Here is a 21,365-nt window from a genome sequence, read left to right on the forward strand (position 1 = left end):
AAGCTAGGGGATCTGAAATTAATGACACTTAAACACACAAAATGTCCTTCAATACTCTACCCATAGGTTATTTGCATCTTCAAGCCAGACCCTATGAAAAGAGGCATCTGTTATTTTCATATAACCCACAGAGATCAGATTTAAAATTTTACTCAGCTCAAATTTCTTCCTTTTATCTCTCTTCGAACCTTAGATTCTTCAGATGGCTCCCTTTTAAGACTTGAAGAGGTACCAAATGCTCAAGATATAATCTGAAAAGTGTCCTTTAGATAAAGTATAAAAAATATACTTTAATTGGAAAGGAAGTCAATTCTAAACTTTTCACAAGAATCCCTTAGGAAATGGTGCCATTTGCTACAATGATTTAACATTTCCAAGATTTATTTAATTTCATAGAGATCCAACTTCTCTCCTTTAAATCTATTTCTACCAGTACTCATGCCCCAATAACTGAGTTCCCAAGACATGGATTCATATTCTTTAGCATCCTCTGAAATTCAGGACTACTTAACCAACACGTTTCATCATGGCAACTCCAAGTTTGCCCACGACCACCCTGACCTCTCCACAGGCTACTGCAGTGCTTCCAATCTTCGCTATACAGCTTGACTTTCTTCCTAAGTCCATTTTATCCAAAAGGCAATAGTATGAAGCAGACTCTGAGACAATCCTGCCTTAAAGAATCATATAGAAAGTATCTTGAGAAAAAAAATTATTGACGGATTCCAACACTCATTGAATGTGTAAGAGCCCCACTCAAAGCCTGTTTTCTGCTTCTGCGTACTCTGAGTCTAAGTCCCCTGGGGAACATGTCATTGTATATAACTACAATGAAAACTAATAAACACTTGATACTTACTGATACTGACAAATATTTATGTATGTAGGATCTATAAAGCATTTCACATGCATTATCTTATTTAATCCTTATAACAACTCTCTACCAACATATAAATATCCACAGGATCTCTCCTCCCACACTAAATAATGCTATCTTTAAACTAGACAGAAATTTAGAAATCATCTAGCCCAATATTCTCACTTTTAAATAAGGAGCCACAGGCCCAAAGAGGCTTAAAGAATTCCCAAGACCATGCAGCTGGTCGGTGGCAACAATGAGGTTGTAGGATACAAGCTATAAATGATAAAATGATAAAATACAAATTAAATAAAATTTATAAATTATAAAATACAAGTTTCCTGACTTTCAGCCTACTTATCCTTTCTACCGATAGTGACAGTGACAAGGAGCATGGTAACTGACAGTTCTTGAGAATTTTCTATAAGTGATTACTTAATCACAACAAGTCTACGAGTTACACCAACCATAACTTCATTCCACAAAAAGAAACCGAGGTGTAATGGAGGAGTTAAGTGTGCCCAAACTGCTAAATGAAGATATTGGTTTCAAAAACCAATCCGTCTATCACCTACAATTTTAATTACTATGCATTTACCGGGCTTATATATTGTGAATTAGCCATCGGTGGCAAAGATGGCTTTATATTCCACAGAGGCTGGTGGAAGGATATGTGTATACTGAAGCTGCCGATCATTGCCCTGAGAGGTGCACAACCTCCTAAAGAATATTCCTTAGGATTCCAACTATATCGCAGGTTGTCTTGCTATGCATATCACAGGATATCCATCCAAGCTACTTCCTACTTGGACTCCCTCCCATTCTCAGAGCTGACAGAAGAGATCCAAAAATGGAGGCAGTTGCTAATCAAATCATTCTTACTCACTCAATAAGTATTTATTAAGCAAGCACCATATGTCAGGCGCTGTGCTAAGTGCTAATCAGGAACAATCAGGGCAGGCATGATCCCTAACCTAACCGATTTACTGTTTATGTTTTTCTTGGAGTCCATGAAATGCATATATTTAAAATAAGCTTTCCTTTATTCTTAAACTGGTTTGAGAAGATTTCTGTTCCTTGAAAACAAACATAGTCTAATTAAGACAGATTGTTAGGGACTGAGCTGGCAAACAAAAAGACTTCGGAGGAAAAGTAGAATGTTTGAAACTGGTTAGCAGGTGATGGCAGGGAAAAGGGCATTAAGACCTCCCATCATTTCCAGGAAGTCAACAGTCTGAGGAATGTGGCAGCCAAGCTCATAATTAAGGTATTATTTTAAGTCACTGGGGAACTAAGTTTCCACTGAGAGTGAAGCTTTGGAGGACTAGACTCTGCTGCCACTGATCAGTGGAAAGCAACTGAAGAACACGAGTTCCGTGAAAGCTTTGAATGACATACCAAACATGAAAATGGGGCAAACTCTGGTCCTTGCTAGAAGGTGGACCTCAACAATCCAAGCAAACAAAGGACAGTCGTTAGGCTCTATTGCAAGAATTCCCCTCTCTGCAGCTGGAGAGCTGAGTGGGTTGAAAAAGCAGCCAAGACATTGATCTTTTAAGTTACGAACTAATATATGAGCTGTCTTCATAATCTCACCGTATTTCCTTGGTAAATGCAAGAGTACTGCAAGGAATCATGGAACCTTGCTCCCTCGGCTTTCTCCCGAATGGTCTCCACCTGTCCTCCCCGCAGTCTGCTCTGCTACAGTCCCTCCCTCCCTGAATCTCGCCCTGTGACTCGGATCTAAACACAACCTGGGCTCAAAGGGTGCTATGCAAAATAAAAGTAAAGAAGAAAGAAATTATATCAGGAAGGAAACGTAAATAAGAGTTTCCTCGGGACTCTCAGCAGAAATAGGGAAAACGGTAGGGATATGCATTTTGCAGTACTTATTCAAGGACGACTACACATCATCTTGATTGACGAATTAATTACTATAGGGCATCTCCCTGGAGAGGCTTGATTGAATGTACGAGCTAGCAGTTATTTTAACAGTTTGTTTGGTGGGCTGATGCAGACTGAGGTTTAGCACTGGCTTAGATGTTATAAGGGCCAGAACTCCCTTCACATAATATAAACTTCAAAGGCTGCAAAAGAAGAATGATACAGTGTGGGTGTGTCCCATATGCTTCCCTTATGTTTCTCACTAGGTCCTGAAGACTCTGTTCTCTCTCCCTCGACTCAAGAAGACATAGGTAAAGAAATGCCTGGAGCCCTCTCTAAGACAGACTCCCGTGTGAGTGACCAAAGGTAGGTAATTAACTACATGGAAAGGGAGTCAAGGGTGGGTAGGCTCAAGCAGTGCAGAAAAATCAAAAGAAGTGAGTGCATTTATCCCAACTGGCAGTTGTTCGGGCCAGGCATTTAAGGTTCACAGAGAACACTTTATGAAGATTCTTTAGTTCTGAAACCCCAGTGGCAAAATCAAAAGCAAGCCTATTAAGGTTAGCCTATCAACCTTAGCTAGAACACACCCAAGTCTGTATCACGAGGAGACTCAAAGCCATTTATTTTAGGGAATACATACAGAGATATTGAAATGTTAAAACTTTTTAGGAACTGCTGGATATTTTGAGCTATAACTAATTCTTTAGGGATTTAAAAAGCTATCAGATCTTTCAGTGAGAGTGGAGACTTATGGAGAGTAAGTGACAAATGGTGTTCTGCCATTATGTTCTATCCTAGTAGGCTTAGTGAGATCATAGATCTACTTTGAAGCTGTTTGCCAGAATCCTGAGTTTCAGCAGATTCTCCACATTGGTTTCCTGACCTGTAAAGTGAGGGTTATTATAAGAATGGTGAAATGGAAGATTTTCAAGCCCTTCCCAAAACAGTAAACCAAGGCCAGATTAACTTGATCATTAAAGAATTGAATTTTAGGCAAGGTGCACTCTCTCTTACTTTCTTGTTCAAGGGTCCAGTTTATTCTGTGAAAAAGATTGATGGGTCCTGGGAAGTGGATTCCTCTAAATTTTAAAAGAAATGCAACCAAATGTGCCCTGGATTTGGCTTAATTATATTATACTTTCAATATACTGATCTTTTGAATAATTTAGGGACCTGAGTAGGTAAAAACTGAAAACATTTAACATTATGAACCATATCATAGTGGAAGTAGGAAAGAAAATAAGAAAAACACATTAAAGGATATGGATAAAGAAATGATTAATGTAATAAAATTCCCATGGCTGTTTGCAAATGATTTTATACACAATATCTCATTTCACTTCCTAACAATACTGTGAGACAGAGCAGAGATTAGTACTTCTAGTTTATTCATGGACTTAGGGAGGTTAAATGAGTTGATTCATTCATTTTCATCTCTATAATATATCTCTATACTGTAGCAGCTTTGTTACTGGTCTTGATGGCTCCTGATAAATGCAGAGTCCCTTTTAAAAATACGTATGTAGGGGTGCCTGGGTGGCCCCGTTGGTTAAGTGTCTGCCCTCAAGTGCAGGTCATGATCTCAGGGTCCTGGGATTTGGCCCCACACTGTGCTCCCTGCTCAGCTGGAAGTCTGCTTTTCCCTCTCTTCCCTAATTGTGCACTCTCTTGCTACCCATCTCTCTCTCCCAAATAAATAAATAAAATCTTAAAAAAAAAAGAAAAAAGAATTTGACAAAGTATTCTAAAATTATGAAAGAAAAAGAACATAAGAATGGACAGAACAGGAGAGAGTAGAGTCTAACTCTATAAAGGAGGGAGAAAAAAGGAATGGCTAAGATAAAAAAAAAATAAAAGCCCAAAACATTCTTGAAAAACAGAACTGTAATGAAAAGGACTTGTACCCTAGATATTTAAATGTTTTAATGAAATTGTGATTACTATATAAGCATAAAGAAGGCACTTCCCAAAATGAAGTCTAAAATAAAATCTACCTATATATTGATAAAGACTCAGAATATGATTAAAATAGTAATTCAAGGAATGCCTGAGTGGCTCAGTCAGTTGAGCATCTGTCTTCTAATCTGGTCATGATACCAGAGTCCTGGGATCGAGTTCCACATTGCGCTCCTCGCTCAGTGGGCAGTCTGCTTCTCTCTCTGCCTCCTGCTCCCCCTGCCTGTGTGTGCTCTCTCTTTCTGAGAACTAAATAAATAAAATTTTAAAAAAATAAATAAACAAATTGAACCAGATCACTCTCCTATTTAAAATCCATTGTTTCCCATTGTATTTCCAGCCTCCAGCATGGTACTCTGCACCGTGTAGGGACCCCACATATATCTGTCAAATAAGCGAACAGATTACCGAACTGATGTTCTAAACAAGTAGTTCAGCTTGACTATGAAGCTAGACCTCTCTACTCAGAATGCACAAAGAGAAAACCCAGGAAATTCCCAATTGAGGCACAGACTCACTAGGAAGTACATGAATGACAAACAGCCCACATTTGGCGAAGGAGGTAAAGTATGAGGCTATCAAGACTTGCTGGTATTTAAAATCCAGTCTCTTTGCCAGGTTCGAAGGCTCCCACATCCAAAAGCAAAACTAAGATGTGCAGACGTACAGAGGTGTAAGATGAAATCTATACAAAGCAGAAATACCTAGAGGTTACTGTCAACTCTGGAAGGGGGAGGAATATTTTCTTCACACCTTCTGAATTCCCAAGAGCCTCCACGTTAAAGGTATTTGGTTTAGCATCTCATCATGAAAAATTACATAACAACATTCCTGTTAGATAATGATGCCCTAAGTATTCGTGTTGCCTGTAAACAGCTGAGCCCACCGACTGGTATCTTACAAGGGCATCAAGCTGAGACTCAGAAAATCATTGGTTCTGGACCAGACCTTTCAGGACAACCGCAGCAGTTTCACAGACAGTTACTGGAAACAAAAATGAATTTCTTACACCAAATAAAAGGCATCTCCAAACCTCCCTGATTTATAAACTGCAGACAAACGTCCAAGTGGCCCACACGAGACCTTGGGGATATTAATCAGCGGCCATGCTGCTTCTGCTGGTGAGAACAGGGGAAGCCACAACTTCATGCGTATTTAGTGCTTTATCAGCCACAAAATAAACCCTTCCATGCATTCTCTTATTTAATCCTGACCCCGTCCCTGTAGCATTAATTACTATTATTATTCCTATTTCATAAATGGCACTGGGAGAGGTTAAATAACAGACCCACGGCCACACTAAATCTAAGTGGGGACTTGAATCCGTTTGGTTGAGCTGACCCTGAACTCAGTGCTCTTCAAGACTGCACTGTACTAGCTGAATTTCGCAGGCTCATGGTAATGCCTACATTTTCTCTGTGTACTTGGATCTAAGAAAATGACAGCCCAGGCCTCAGAGTCAAACACTTAAGGTACATTCGTATTCTACCTTGTCCAGAGTTTGATTTCTTTCGGGACATCTACAGTTCTTGCAAGGACTCACAGACAATAGAGAAAATACTGCAGGCACACACCACTGGGTAGAAAGATGTAAGTGTTAATTATCTTGTCATTTGGGGCTGCTTTTATACGCCTCTGTATAGTTACTTGAATCTTATGTATCATTTCTTTAAGATTTTTTATAGACCACTGAGCATCTAAAGAAAAAAAAGAATTAGGGGGATGGTATAGCAAAAGGCGTAGAATAGAATTCTTTCTTTTAAAATAACATAAATGTCCATGGAAAGTTTCTTGACAGACAAATTACTGACAATCAGAAGTGAAACATTAAAACTCTACGTCGACGAATCTTAGTGGTTCCACAATATATGGAGAAAAAATATTCAGTGGTAATATGGTTACTGGAGGCATTGTCTCGGGCCCTACAAATGTTGGCTTTGAGCTGATCCTAAGTCTGAACAAGGCTATTACCAATATCAAATGGCTTTTTAGATACAGTACTGGCTCTCTGGAACCACTTAGGCATGGTTAACAAACTCTAGTAGGATTCCACCCTTTCGTTAAGGGATCTCTCCACCTCTCAGCCTTAACTGAAAGCTAGCTCTGTGCTAAGGATACCAATTCCCCTACCATTCTCTCAAGTAGAAGCTGCTCATTCTCCTACGTAAAATGTCCTTCAGAATCAGGCACCAGCATGGGCATCTCCCTTACTCCCCAGTGCTTCTCCTAGACCATCACTCTTCCTCAAGGCTCATGTATTTTAGCCTCATCACCTCCATTCCTCTTTATCTTTTAGCTGTGACTAAATACAGTCACGTAGTCGCTCCCAATCATTCATCAGACTTTGTTAAGCCAATGACATTGGTCGGTTCACCCACTCCAAAGCCCAGTCCTTCTTTTTGTTTATATCACAATGAGGTTCTACTCTTTCTTCAAAACTTGGAAAGGGATGACTTTATACCCAATATTAAAAATCAATTTTGACTGGTCTAGCCAATCATTATGTTTTTATCCCCCTGGTAAATAACTGGTCAAGATAGAGGCATGTAAAACAATTTGGACTAAGTAAATGCAAGGAATCAGATGGATGATTTCTAGAAAAAGTTCTGTGTCTGCTAGATATTATCATTTCCTAATACAATCCCTGGAATTGTACTTACTTCTGAATGATGAGAATATGGTAATTTTTATTTTCTCTTTGTGCTCATCTTTTTTTTCCCCTAAAATTCTACCAAGAGCAGTTTCTGTTTCTTCAAAATATAAAATTTTTAAAAAGCACAAGAGGATGTTTGATTCTGGTACTGGGCATGATGTTGTAATAGGAAGATGATTCACCTTCCCACTGGATAAAAAAACAGAAAACAAGAAAAACCCCCCAAGAATGGACAGAGCACGTGAAGGAATGGTTTTAGAAACTATATGACAGTGCAGGACTGTGAGCTCAGAAAGAAGGAAAACCAATCAGGTAAGCATACCTAGAGGCAGTTTCCAGGCTGTGATGCAAAGTGGGCATAGGGAGGGAATCCAAACAAAACATGGCCATCTGAGTTGAAGTCACAGACTATGGTCCAGAATGCCAAGGCAACTAGTATTTTCTGGCCAAATCCAAGGAAGGTGGAAGTTACAAATGAGAGGACTCAGGAAAATTGCAGAAGGGTCCCACTGAATACTTGGCTGAGTACTAGTCTGGGCATGTATGAGAAGATACTACCCAAGACTGGGGAAAGAACCACCAGAAATAAACATGCTGAATAATTTACGGAGCTTTTACAGAGATGGGCATCTTTTGTATTCCCACCAGCCAGAACTGAAAGGTCTCCAGATACCTGGGACATCAGGTAGAATCCTTTTAAAGGCATTGCTTTAGATTTGGGGTTGTTAAGACCTATAGAAAAAGTGGCTCTGGACCCGATGTAAACATAAAAGCAAGCTTTGAAAGATTCCAACCAATCCCACGAAATGTAAATACAGGTCACAACACAATCTAACACTTTTTAAAGGAATATAACAAAATATAGTACCAAGAACATAAAATTTAAAATGTTGGGCCATCAGAGCTTCCCCAGGTGGCCTCCCTGCAGAAACCGACTTGGGGCTCCTTACATCGTCGAGGACTTAAGGCAGTTGGACTTCTTAGGCAGCAGCTAACTAAGGGGATGGTGGCAGCAATGCCTTTTATGACTGAGCCACCTAAGTCACCAAGGCCACTTCTGCCACATTCTGTTGGTTATAATCAAGTCACAAACTTGCCCAGATTCAAGAAAAGGGGAGTTAAATGTCCTGTCCTAATAAGGTCATGTGAAGGTTCCAGATAAAGATGTGTCTATTGCTTTAGACCTCTTTGAACAATGTCATCTGCCTCATAGATCTGAGTTAGCCTCTAGTATTGCCCTTCAACTGGAAAAACTACCTTTTAAATGACTTGTAGTACAAACCTGGGAAGCAAATTTTCTTAACTTCTCTTCATTTGAAATGTCTTTATCTTGATTTGTAAAGGGTATGTTTTACAAAACAGAGTTTTAGGTTCACAGGCCTTTTCTGTTTTTCTTTCCTGTCCTTTCTTTCCTTTGAAGATACTCTATTGCCTTCTGGTTGCACTGATTCTGATAAGCAGCTGTCATTTTTATCATTGCCTTCCATTATGTCTTTTCTTCTTGGGATGCTTTTAAGACTTTCTTTTATTTATTTATTTTTTATTTTTTTTATTTTTTTAGCAATCTGACTGTAATGTACTTCAGTCTGGCTCTGTGTTTATCCTGCTTAAGATTCATTGAGCTTTTTGAATCAATGGGTTAATGCTTTTTATGAAAGGTGGGAAAAAATTCAGCTATAGTTTATATTGAATATATCCATAGGCAGATTTTTAAAGGCCCTGTCTTCTGTTTTCAACATTTCTGTTATCAGTGGGTCTATTTCTATTGCCTGTCCTTTCTTGTTATAGGTCACATTTTCCTTTCTCTTTGCATGCCAAATCTTAACTTCTTGCTGTAAAATTGTTGAGGTCATGTGGTTAAGAGTCTGAAATTTTGTATATGTTCTTCTTCCTTCAAAGACAGTTGAGTTTGGTTTTGGCAGTCAGTTATTTTATTGGTAGATGACCTTTATCTTGTTAAGTATCATCATTAGGATTTGTTAGGGTGGACCAAGATTGGCTCTTATTCAAGAGCTTCAGTACTCTTAAGGCCTAACTTTCTGGGGTCTTACTGAATGTACAAGATGATTAGCTGGTCTTCAACTTTGGCTGGTCAGGATTCTAATGTCTGGCATTCCTACTCAGCTCACAGATCCTCAGTTGGCTAAACTCTGCCGGGCCTCACAGGATTTTACCCTCTGCAAATGGCAACTCAGTTTTTGACCAAAGATTCAAGGGCTCTCCAATGCAGACTCTTACAGCTAAACAATTCTTTTCTCTCTCGAATCTTGCCCCACAAATCCCAGCTGCCTCACCAGAGCTTGGGCCAATCTCTGTTTTGTTTTGTTTTTGTTTTTTTTGTTCTGTTTTGTTTTTTTCTGTGTTAAACTCCAGTTTTGATTTGGGTTCTACTTTCCTGGGCACCTATTTGGATAGTGCCCCCCAGACAGAAAACGAGATTGAATGTCAAGTTTACCTTATGCATTTCCCCTTTCTAAAAAATTACAGCCTTGTGCTATCTACTGCCCAATATATGAAAAGAATTGTTCTAATCAGTTTTACAGTTGTTTATGGCAAAAAGGTGATGTTGATATTCTGGTGACTGAAACTGGAAGTCTCCAGTAAGTAATTAATTAAAACCAGAATTGCCAATAAACCTTAATTTCTAGCCATCAAAATCCATTGGGGAGAGTATGTGCTACGGTGAGTGCTGTGAAGTATGTAAACCTGGCAATTCACAGACCTGTACCTCTGGGGCTAATAATACATTATATGTATAAAAAATAAAAAAAAAATTTTTAAAAATCAATCAAGGGAAACCAACAGGCAGTAAAAATCTTAAAAACTGGGAAGAAGTATTAGCACACTTTTAGAATTTTCCACTGATTTTCTTAGGATCAGAAAAAAAAACTCAAGTTGTCATAGAATTTCTGTTCTTCTTCATTTCTCATTGATACAGCACAATGAACACCAGAACACTCTCTATTTCTTCCTTCTCTTTCCTAACCAGAACTAATTTTGTGTCAAGGGGATGATTCATGATGAATCAACTATCCCAATAATGATGGTCCTCTGTCACTTTGCCAGATAATCTTGTGGCCTTCTTAAAGCTGGAGGTGACTACATAACTGTGCCATTACCAATGAGACAGGGAAGTTTGTTAGGGATCTCCTCTTTTTTTTTTTTTCTAATTGAAGTACAGCTGACATACAATATTATATTATAGTTTCAGGTGTACAACATAGTGATTTGACAATTATATGCATTACAAAATGCTGACTACAAGTGAGCCACCACTCAAAGTTATTACAGTATTGATTATACTCCCTAAGTTCTAATTTTCACCTCTGTCATGTTTTTTTTTTTTAAGTAGAATCTTGTACCTCTTAATCCCCATCACATATTTTACCCATTCTCCACCCTCCCTCTGGCATTCACCAGTTGGTTTTCTGTATTTATGAGTCTATTTCTGGGGGGGTTTGTTTTATTTTTTAGATTCCACATTTAAGTGAACATGTGTTATTATTGTCTTTTTATTTCTGACTTACTTCACTTAGCACAATACTCTCTAGGTCCATCCATGTTGTTGTGAATGGCAAGACTGTATTCTTTTTTATGGCTGAATAATATTCCATTGTAGATATATGTCACATCTTCTTTCTCCATTCATCTATCTGTGGACACTTAGGTCGTTTCCATATTTTGGCTACTGTAAGTAATGCTGCAATCAACACAGGGGTGCATGTATCTTTTCAAATTAGTGTTTCTGTTTCCCTTGGGTAAATTCTTAGAAGTGGAATTACTGGGTCAGATGGCATTTCTGTTTTTACTTTTATTTTTTTGAAGGAATGTGAGTCTCTTCTGACTATAATATAATACATGTATGAGAAGGAATAATATGTATGAAGAGGAAAAGTCCACACAACTCTAAGTATGGCATAAGAGAGGGAACAAAAGAGCCTGGGTCCTCTAAATGCCATATAATTTCACTCATCTGTGGAATCATAAAAAACAAAACAAGTGAATAAACAAACCAAAAGCAGAATCAGACCTATAAATATGGAGAACAAACTGATGGTTGCCAGAGAAGAGTGAGTGGAAGGATGGGCAAAGAGATGAAGGGGTGTGGAAGATACACACCCCTTGTGTGGAGGCTTCCCGTTAAGGAATGAAGAAGTCATGGGAATAAAAGGCACAGCCCGGGAATAGTCAGTAACACTGTAATAGCACTGTATGGTGACAGGTGGTAGCTACACTTGTGGTGAGCATAGCATGAGGTACAGAGAAGCTGAATCACTATGTTGTACACCTGAAACTAATATAACGCTGTGCGTCAACTCTACTATAAGAAAAAAAAAGCCCAAGTCCTTGATGATATCACTGCTCAGTATCAATCAATATAGCAACTCATTGTCTCTAAGAAAAATAAAACCTATTTTTTAAAACCACTCTGTCTAACATTTTGTTTCTACCTACAATAGAAAAGCATCTCCAACTGATAGATGCACACACATTCATTCTTCAGATGAAGAAGAGTTTGCAGATAAGATGTAAAAATAGGTTTAAAATAAAAAAAAAAAAGTGGCTGGGCACTGCATTCTTCTGAAGTCTTCGGACAAATCAGTTTTTCTTTGGTGTGTATTAAACGCATGTCTGCCTTGTATCCCCCTCTAGATGGCAAACTTGTTTGTGGCCAGAGATCTCTGTTCTGTGTAGGGGCCTGTGCACCTCTGGGTGCTCAAATCAGCTTACTGATGGACCATTTCTATGTGCCCTTCAAGTTGTCTCTGCCATCCAGGTATTCAACTCCATCAGGAACGAAGACCCCACAGACCTTTTTTTTTTTTTTTTTCATAGAAGTGAGTACACATACAGGTGAAACAAACAAGCAAAGGGATGGTTCCCTGTCTTACGTTCACATTCTCTGACATCCAAGTTGAACTGCTGTAGTGCTCCCAGGGTGAGCTGTCTTACTTCAGCTTCCAGCAAGAGCTGCATCAAGGATGTGGCTAAATGCTTGCAAGCTGACATACACGCCGTCTGGGCCACCTTTCCCTGGAATAACAAGAGTGTAAACCATAATGTTAAAGGACTGAAATGAAATCCCAACAAAAATTATCAGAATTTATTTTTCAATTAGGGATTCCTTTAAGGTTTTCTCCATCACGATATCCTTGGCATTGAAAAATCTTGGATGAATAGTGCCTGGTGGCAATCTTCTTAAATATTACCTTCATCACCATGAGAATATAGCTATAACATTAAACTAAGATTTATAAAACCCAGCTATTTATTCAAGAAGCACTTTTCCCCCCAAATCAACAATAGATAAGCAACATTTAAAATCTTAATTAGATGAAAATGGAATTTTTCTGTAGAGAATAAATTTCAGAAAGTCCCTTCCAAAATTACTATGATTCTAAAGATTATTTATTTATTTATTTGAGAGAGAAAGAGAGAGAGAGAACAAGATGGGAGAGGTGCAGAGGGAGAGGGAGAAGCTGACTCCCCACTGAGCAGGGAGCCAGATGTGGGGCTCGATCCCAGGACTATGGGATCATGATTTGAGCTGAAGGCACACACTTAACTAACTAAGCCACCTAAGCAATCCTGAAATTACTATAATTCTTAAGAAACAAATGTAAAACATCATCCCCTAAGTTATCTAGAAACCAGAGTCCTTACGGCTTTATCATTTAACACACAAAAAATTAAAAGAACAATTAAAATTTCCAGAAAATAAATAATTAAAAGGATGAATTTTGTTTCTTTAAAAAAATGAACACTGAGGGGTGCCTGGCTGGCTCAGTTGGTGGAGCATGTGACTCTTGACCTCAGGGTTGTGAGTTCAAACCCCAAGTTGGGTGTAGAGATTACTTAAAAAAAATAAAATAAAATCTTAACAACAAAAAAGGTGTTCTTCAACTATATGGTTCTGTTTGTATGTTCTGAAGATCCCCACTCTGGATGATTTAAGACAACAAATGGAAATAGTTAAGTTAGGGAGTACTATACAGGCCGACTGAGAAATAAGTTACATTATAAACAAAATCCACATTAAATGGTTTGCATTCAGTTAAACCCACTGGAGACTGGGAACCAACAGCACATGAAGAAGAGCCAGAAATTTCACCAGTTATAGGCTCTGGGCAAACAATCAAGAGAGGGCACATCAAAGATGTGAGAAGCCTTGTCTGTGGCTTTTGAACAGTGAGAACAGGAGTGGAGTGAAGCAATGAGGATAAGATGCAGAAGCCAGAAAAACGGGTAAGAAACTACCTCTTGGGCATTACCATACGCCCAAGATATGCTACAGTTAAGCAGCTGACATCTTATGCTATTTCATTTCATTCTTAGAATCACCACAAGAAGTTGGTATTCTTTCTTCTTGTAGATGAATACACTAAGACTTTCTAGGAAGTTTAGAAATTTAGACAAACTCACACAGCTCTTTGGTATTATGACCCAGTCCTAAATCTGTATCTTTCCACTACACCACCACCTATAAAGCAGTAGTAATTCTTACACTGTCTTACAATGAACCATGGAGCAAAACCTGGTCCAGATGGTAACAGGGTTTATGGGTTATCCAAGGCATAGACTAGGCCCACACAGGTACAAGAGTGGCAGTTCAGGGGCCAACTACTCAAATACTGAGTATTGGCTGTGGCTTTCTTTTTAATGTGTAAACCAACATAATTATCTCGGCCAAGACAGATACTTAAAGAACCTGACAAGCTTAACATAGAGATGCTGTGAAAATCAAAGAGCTAAAAGCCCAGTGAAACTAGAGGCTGAAGAAGATAGCATTGGAAAGGCTTGTTTCAGTGGCCGAAACAGATTGCCAAGGAGAAGCAAAACTGGACTGGTAAAATGAAGAGATAGCTTAGAGTCAGAAAGTTCGGGTATTATAGAGGGCACAGCTTGCATGGAGCACTGGGTGTAGTGAAAAAATAATGAATACTGTTTTTCTGAAAATAAATAAATTGGAGGAAAAAAAACAATTAAAAAAAAAAGAGTCAGAAAGTTCCAATTTTTATTCACCACCATTTACTGGCTGTGCAATTTGGGATAAGTTAGTTGATCCTCCTGAGTCATTATTCATCTCAAAATAGTAAAGAGCTTATTAACCTTAACATATTAACATGAAACACAGACTTGGCTTTCAAGTCCCAATCAATATATATCAATCAATAAGGCCAAATGCACTTACACATGACCACATGTTATACTACTCTTAATATACTGTTATTAAACTGCCCTCCAATTATGTTTCACCTTACTTCCCTTCAAGCTAATTATTTATTTCCGAACAAAATGATAATTGCAGAAATGAATGTTTTCATTGTTACATATTTTGCTAAATCAAGAAAGCATTTTGGAACTTTGCTAATTCACAGTTTGCTACCCATTCCCCCTTTCACTTCCGGTTTCCATCACCACCACAGTCATAGGTTTTCTAAGAATGGATAAACACAGACTCAGGCAATAACAACCGACACACTATGCAATAAAGATTGGTGGTTTCACCCTATTCTTTAAGTAATCTTATTACGAAGTGGATGCTAAGAACATACAGCGAAAATCTCTAGAACAGAATAAGAATTTAGGACTTAAGAAAACCTAAACTTATGAAAAGTCCCATAAAACTCCCTTTTGGATACCTCTAAGAAGAGTTTCAAATCAGTCTCATCACACCTAGGCTGTATCTTATGAAGCTGTAATAGTGCCAATGTACAATGCACAAAAATAAAGATGGAATGCAAGACAAGATGAAAAATGAGCTAAGAATTATCACCATATTTTGAACATACGAGGAACCTGGGATGCAGGGAGATTTTGAGTCACAAAGTCTTACAGGTAGCTCAGTTGGCAACATCATGTTGCCTCTCAATGCATCTATACTATTAATATACTCCAAGACAATAAGTAAATAACACCTAAATGAACTCAAAGTCCACTACCAAAGCACTTAAATAGTTCACACTAGCTTTCAATCCAGTTACAATTAATTTTTTTTTTTTAAGTTTGGGAAAGGGAGAGGAGTCAACCAAAGAGAAAACTCATGATGTTAATTCAATGTCAGGCTTATGACTACAGCGAGAACCATCGCTGGGCATGAATCAAGACCCATGAAAATACTTTTTTGATTTTTACCATGTAGCTCTTTGGTAACCAAATCAACTCATTTACTTCAAAAACATATCCAGATTCATATTCTCTAATTCAAATTATCTTTTTTAATCTTTTATTCTATTTACTGTCTTCCTTGTATCATAATACTTCACACAGGGTGATATACTGCATTATCATATCACATAAGTACATCTGCTCAAAAAGCAGAGGGTTTGCAAGGAAAGAAACTATGGCACCCAAACTGTGCAAAGTAGGTATACACTAATACCTAACTTTGTATCTCATAAGTATCTGATTCTCTTTACAAAAAGGGAGGAGATAGCCACTGTTTCTGACACAAAGACACAACTAAACTCAATTAAAACAAATGTATAAGAGGAGCACCTGGGTGGCTCAGTAGGTTAAGAGTCTGCCATAGGCTCAGGTCATGATCCCAGCATCCAGCTCCCTGCTCAGTGGGGAGTCTGCATCTCCCTCTTCCTCTGCTGCTTCCCCCATTTCTGCTTTCTCTCCCTCTCATTCAAATAAATAAACAAAATTAAAAAAAAAACCCACAAATGTACAGAAATCTTCCAGATTCCGTCAAAGTCCTACAGAAAGCTCAGTACTCATCACTTTCAATTATGATGTACTTTGATGACACACTAAGTGCAATTCACTGTACACAAGTGAACAGAGGTGAAAAGCTTAGAGAAAGCATCACCATCATCAACCAAATATCTCTATCACTATCACCAGAGCAGCTGCCTTTTATTTGAGCACTATGTTCCAAAGTTTTGAAAGTACTCTCATAAAATTCCCATAAGAACCCCATGAGGTATTTAATCCTCAATTTATAGATATGAGGAGAGAGGTGTTAAGCTATTGACTATATCTTGTAACTGGTGGATCTAGGATATGAATCCAACCCTTTGACTTCAAAGACTTAACAATCATTTGATCCTGCTTCCCAGGAAAGGGACTTTGGTTGTTGCTACATGTTTATCTTGCTCTGTGACACGGGATAAAGGAATGAAGAAGACAAGAAGATACAAAGCATACAAAGGCCAGGATAGTGAGTGAAAAGTTTTTTCTCCTTTCCCCATCAAAAGAAAGCTGAGTTCACAGTAGGAACTGAGAATGAACTCCAGTCACGGCTCTCTGTCAACCTACTGGGATCAAACCCTGAGTCCAAGATCACCAAGGATCTTGTCTTACTCACTGCAAATGGCCAAAGCCAAATTCTTCCTTCTCTGGATAATTTTAGCAAGTTTCAAAGTAAGACAAAAGCCGAGTGCCAGGAACTATGCTGTGAAAGAGAGCTGTCCTTTCACACCAACTTTTGCTTCTGCTTCCTAAATAACACTCCCTTGCTCACATTTTGGTTTGTCAAGTTTTTCTTTCTCAAGTTATTTAATGAATTATTTCAATGTGAAACAGGGAAAAGCTCAGACACAGAAAGTGGTGTCTAGCAAGGAGAGTACGAACTACTCAGAGAGAATGTAAAGCGCCCTATAAATTGTTCTCTCTCTATATATATACCTTGGTACCTCTGCTTCCTTAACCTTCAACCCTGACCTCTACGGTAGGCATTTCCTTTAATATGGATCTTTGTATTACTTCTGCCTGCCTCATGGAACTTGATTTTTAAGTTCCTTTCCTTCGCTGAACAAGGAAGCTACCTTGTTCCTTTTTCCTCAATAGCGCGTAAGTCTGGATGAGGCCACTTCATTCCTGAGCACTAAGCCTCCTATCTACTTAGGAAGGACATTCCATAAGTTACATTTGGAGAAGCTCTGGATCTTTCCATATGTTTCTGCCAATTGGAACCCATGCCTGGAGCTTTGGTTCCCATGTGCCCCAGAAATCCCACAATAAATTTTTACTTCACTATGATACTTAAGCTACCTTAAAAATCACACATTTTCCCCAAGTAGATTTTCCCCACAACTGAATTCATATCTTACAATCCTGTCCAAAGAATATTCTTAAAATCAATGAGATAATCTGTATAAATATTCACTCATTAAAATCACACACAAATCCCCATTATAGAAAAATGAAAGTTTTCTAACAGCTTAAAAAAAATGAGGCCCAAGGATGATGATCAAAATATCCTGGACAACATATGAGGTGTTCTTTGAGCCATCAGTACAGCCTACAATGAGATGGTGAACCCCTAGTAATAAAAAATAAGAAGAGCATAGCAAAAAAATAAAACAATCCTTACCTAACTTGGTCGTCAAAAAATTTAAAAAGTCCAGGGGCGCCTGGGTGGCTCAGTGGGTTAAGCCTCTGCCTTGGGCTCAGGTCATGATCTCAGAGTCCTGGGATCGAGCCCTGCATCGGGCTCTCTGCTCAGCAGGGAACCTGTTTTCCCCTCTCTCTCTGCCTGCCTCTCTGACTATTTGTAATCTCTGTCTGTCAAATAAATAAATAAAATCTTTAAAAAAATTAATAAGTCCAGAGATAAAAGCCTAGTAGGATTCAACAGTACATTAAAAGGATTATTCACCACGACCAAGTGGGATTTATCCCAGGGCTGCAAGGTTGGTTCAACATCCGCAAATCAGTCAATGTGACACAACACATCAATAAAAGAAAGAACAAGAACCATATGATACTCTCAATAGATGCTGAAAAAGCATTTGACAAAGTACAGCATCCCTTCCTGATCAAAACCCTTCAAAGTGTAGGGATAGAGGGCACATACCTCAATATCATCAAAGCCATCTATGAAAAACCCACTGCAAATATCATTCTCAATGGAGAAAAACTGAAAGCTTTTCCACTAAGGTCAGGAACACGGCAGGGATGTCCATTATCACCACTGCTATTCAACATAGTACTAGAAGTCCTAGCCTCAGCAATCAGACAACAAAAGGAAATTAAAGGCATCCAAATCGGCAAAGAAGAAGTCAAATTATCACTCTTCGCAGATGATATGATACTCTATGTGAAAAACCCAAAAGACTCCACTCCAAAACTGCTAGAACTTATACAGGAATTCAGTAAAGTGTCAGGATATAAAAGCCTAGTCCAAAGAAAACTGGGAGTTTCTACTCAAGATGAGGATGGAAGGAGAAGTCAGAGGAAGGATTTATCAGATGCTATAAACTCAGTTCAGAGACGTATCCACTTACTTTACTTATTCTCAATCATGTTTTAAGAAACACAAAAAATCTTTAAGAAACACTTTTTGCAATGCATGCTTTTGTTGAGGTATAATTACAAACAGTACATATGCAAATCTTAGGAATATTGCTTGATGACCTTTTCATATGTAAAAACCTATAAAACTGCCATCTAGCTCAAGATACAGAACATTTCCATAAACTCAGAAGTTTCTCATGCCCTTTTCAAATGAGTAGATCCACCCAGAGATAACTCTAGATTAGAATTATCTCTAACTCTACTCAGTAGATCCACCAGAGATAACTCTTCTTACAGCCCCATAGATAAGTTCTGCCTGTTCTTGAACTTCATATAAAAAGAATCCTACAGTCCTCTTCTGTGTCTAGTTTTTTGCACTCAGCATGTTTTTGAGATTCATCCATGGTATTGTATGTATCTACAGCTTGCTCCTTTTTATCGTGGAGGACTATGACTAAATCACCATTTGTTCATTCATTTTGTTCTCCTGGTATGTATATTTGGGTTACTTCTATTTGGGGGCTATTGTGAATAAAGTCTTTTAAGGGGAAATAGTCATTTTCCTTGGAAAAAATACCTAGGAATAAGTTGCTAGATCACAGGGCCTGGGTGGCTCAGTGGCTTAAAGGCTCTGCCTTCAGCTCAGGTCATGGTCCCAGGACCTGGGATTGAGCCCCGCATTGGGCTCTATGCTCAGCGGAGAGCCTGCTTCCTCCTCTTTCTCTCTCCTTGCCTCTCTGCCTACTTGTGATCTCTGTCAAATAAAAAAATTTTTTAAAAATCTTAAAAAAAAGATTGCTAGATCACATAGTTACATATTTAATTTTATTAGAAACTGCCAAAGTTCTTCAGAGTGATTGTGCCATTTCATACTCCCATGAGCAATGTACGAGAGTTATTCCCTATCCACTCCAACACTTGGCATTATAAGACTTTTTAATTCATGCTATTTTGCCGGTGTGTAGTAGTATCTTATTGTAGTCTCAATTTCAATTCCTTCATGAGTCATTCTGTTAAAGCATCTTTTCATATGCCTACTGGCCAAAAGGATAACCTCTTTTAAAAAGTACCTGTTCGAGTTTATTGTCCAGGTAGGTAGTGAGTGGAGGTAGAGACAGTCAAACATATTTTTATTTATTTTTTTAAAAGCTTTTATATAAATTCCACGTATATAACATATGGTGTAATATTAGCTTCAATACAGTGTACACTATAGTATTCAATACTAGTATCCAACATAGTGGTACGGCATAAGCACCTTTGTTGAAAATCAGCCTCCCTATTCTGTTCCACTGATCTTTCTGTCAATCTTTACGTCAATACTTCACTCTCTTACTTACTAAACCTTTACAGTAAATATAGAAATCAGGTGGCATAGGGACGCCTGGGTGGCTCAGTTGGTTGGACGACTGCCTTCGGCTCAGGTCATGATCCTGGAGTCCCAGGATCGAGTCCCGCATCGGGCTCCCAGCTCCACGGGGAGCCTGCTTCTCTCTCTCTGACCTTCTCCTCGTTCATGCTCTCTCTCACTCTCTCTCAAATAAATAAATAAAATTAAAAAAAAAAGAAATCAGGTGGCATAAAGTTCTCTAACATTATTCCCCCTTTTCAAAATAGTCTTGGCTATTTTATTTTAAATTTTTGAATATCCATATTAATCTTTAAATCAGCTTATAAGCATCTATACTCATTTCCTTCAAGATTGGTATAGCTGGTACAATTCGACATACATAGAAGAAAGGTTACATCATTATGTATCATGGATGCCCTAGGGCATTGGGGTTTAATTCTCACCCACAGCCTGGTGGAGAAGAACTTTACATTAATTTTGGGAGAACTGACATTTTAATAATATTGCATCCGTAAATGCAGTATACTTTCCTATTTAGTTAGATCTTCTTTAATTTGGGGGGGGGTAATGTTTTACAATTTTGAGTGCACAAGCTTAGCACATATTATTTTGTTATAGAGTATTTCCTGGTTTTTGATGTTGTAAATACATTAATTTTTAATTTCAGATTCTAATTCCTCTTTATTAGTACACAGAAACAGATCTGCTTTGGGGCACCTGGGTGGCTCAACTGGTTAAGCATCTGACTCTTGGGTTTTGGCTCAGGTCATGATCTTAAGATTGGGAGATGAACACAGGGCTCCACTTGAGTCTCTCTTCCTCCCCTTCTGCCCCTTTGCACCCTCCCATCGCCACTTGTACTTGTGCTGATGTGCACTCTCCCTCTAAAATGAATAAATAAAATCTTTTAAAAGAGACAGATCAGTTTTTTGCATAGTGACCTTGTACCTTGTGGTCTTACTAAACTTAGTTTCACTACCTTCTTAAAAAAATCCCTTAGAATTCTCTATGTAGACAATGGTGTGTTTTTTTTTTTAAGAAAACATTTCTCATTCTCCCCCCTTTTCAATTAGCTCACTTTGTATTTCTTTTACTTGCTATTTTGCATTGAGGTAGCTTCCAACAGCATGCTGAGTTAGAATGCTGAGAGCATACGTACTTGTCTTGTTCCTGGTCTTAGAGGTCAAACATTCAGTCTTTTACCATTAAATAAAATGTAAGAGTAAAAAGATACTCTTCTATTAGATTAAATAAGACTAGATTTGGGGCGCCTGGGTGGCTCAGTGGGTTAAGCCGCTGCCTTCGGCTCAGGTCATGATCTCAGAGTCCTGGGATCGAGCCCCGCATTGGGCTTTCTGCTCAGCAGGGAGCCTGCTTCCCCCTCTCTCTCTGTCTGCCTCTCTGCCTACTTG

At 38.5% G+C, this 21,365-nt stretch overlaps 1 protein-coding gene across 3 annotated transcripts in view; it reads right to left on the reverse strand.

Annotated features, from left to right (window-relative positions):
- The window catches only part of EXOC6B (exocyst complex component 6B), a 625,057-nt gene that overhangs the window by 171,644 nt on the left and 432,048 nt on the right, over positions 1–21,365 (reverse strand). For all 3 annotated transcript variants that reach the window (XM_044261370.1, XM_044261369.1, XM_044261368.1), the window contains one exon: positions 12,248–12,389. In XM_044261370.1, the coding sequence (XP_044117305.1) occupies positions 12,248–12,389 (142 nt within the window). The remainder of the gene's footprint in view (positions 1–12,247; positions 12,390–21,365) is intronic.

This window comes from Neovison vison, chromosome 8 (genome assembly GCF_020171115.1).
Source record: "Neovison vison isolate M4711 chromosome 8, ASM_NN_V1, whole genome shotgun sequence".
In the NCBI taxonomy this organism is placed as follows: domain Eukaryota; kingdom Metazoa; phylum Chordata; class Mammalia; order Carnivora; family Mustelidae; genus Neogale; species Neogale vison.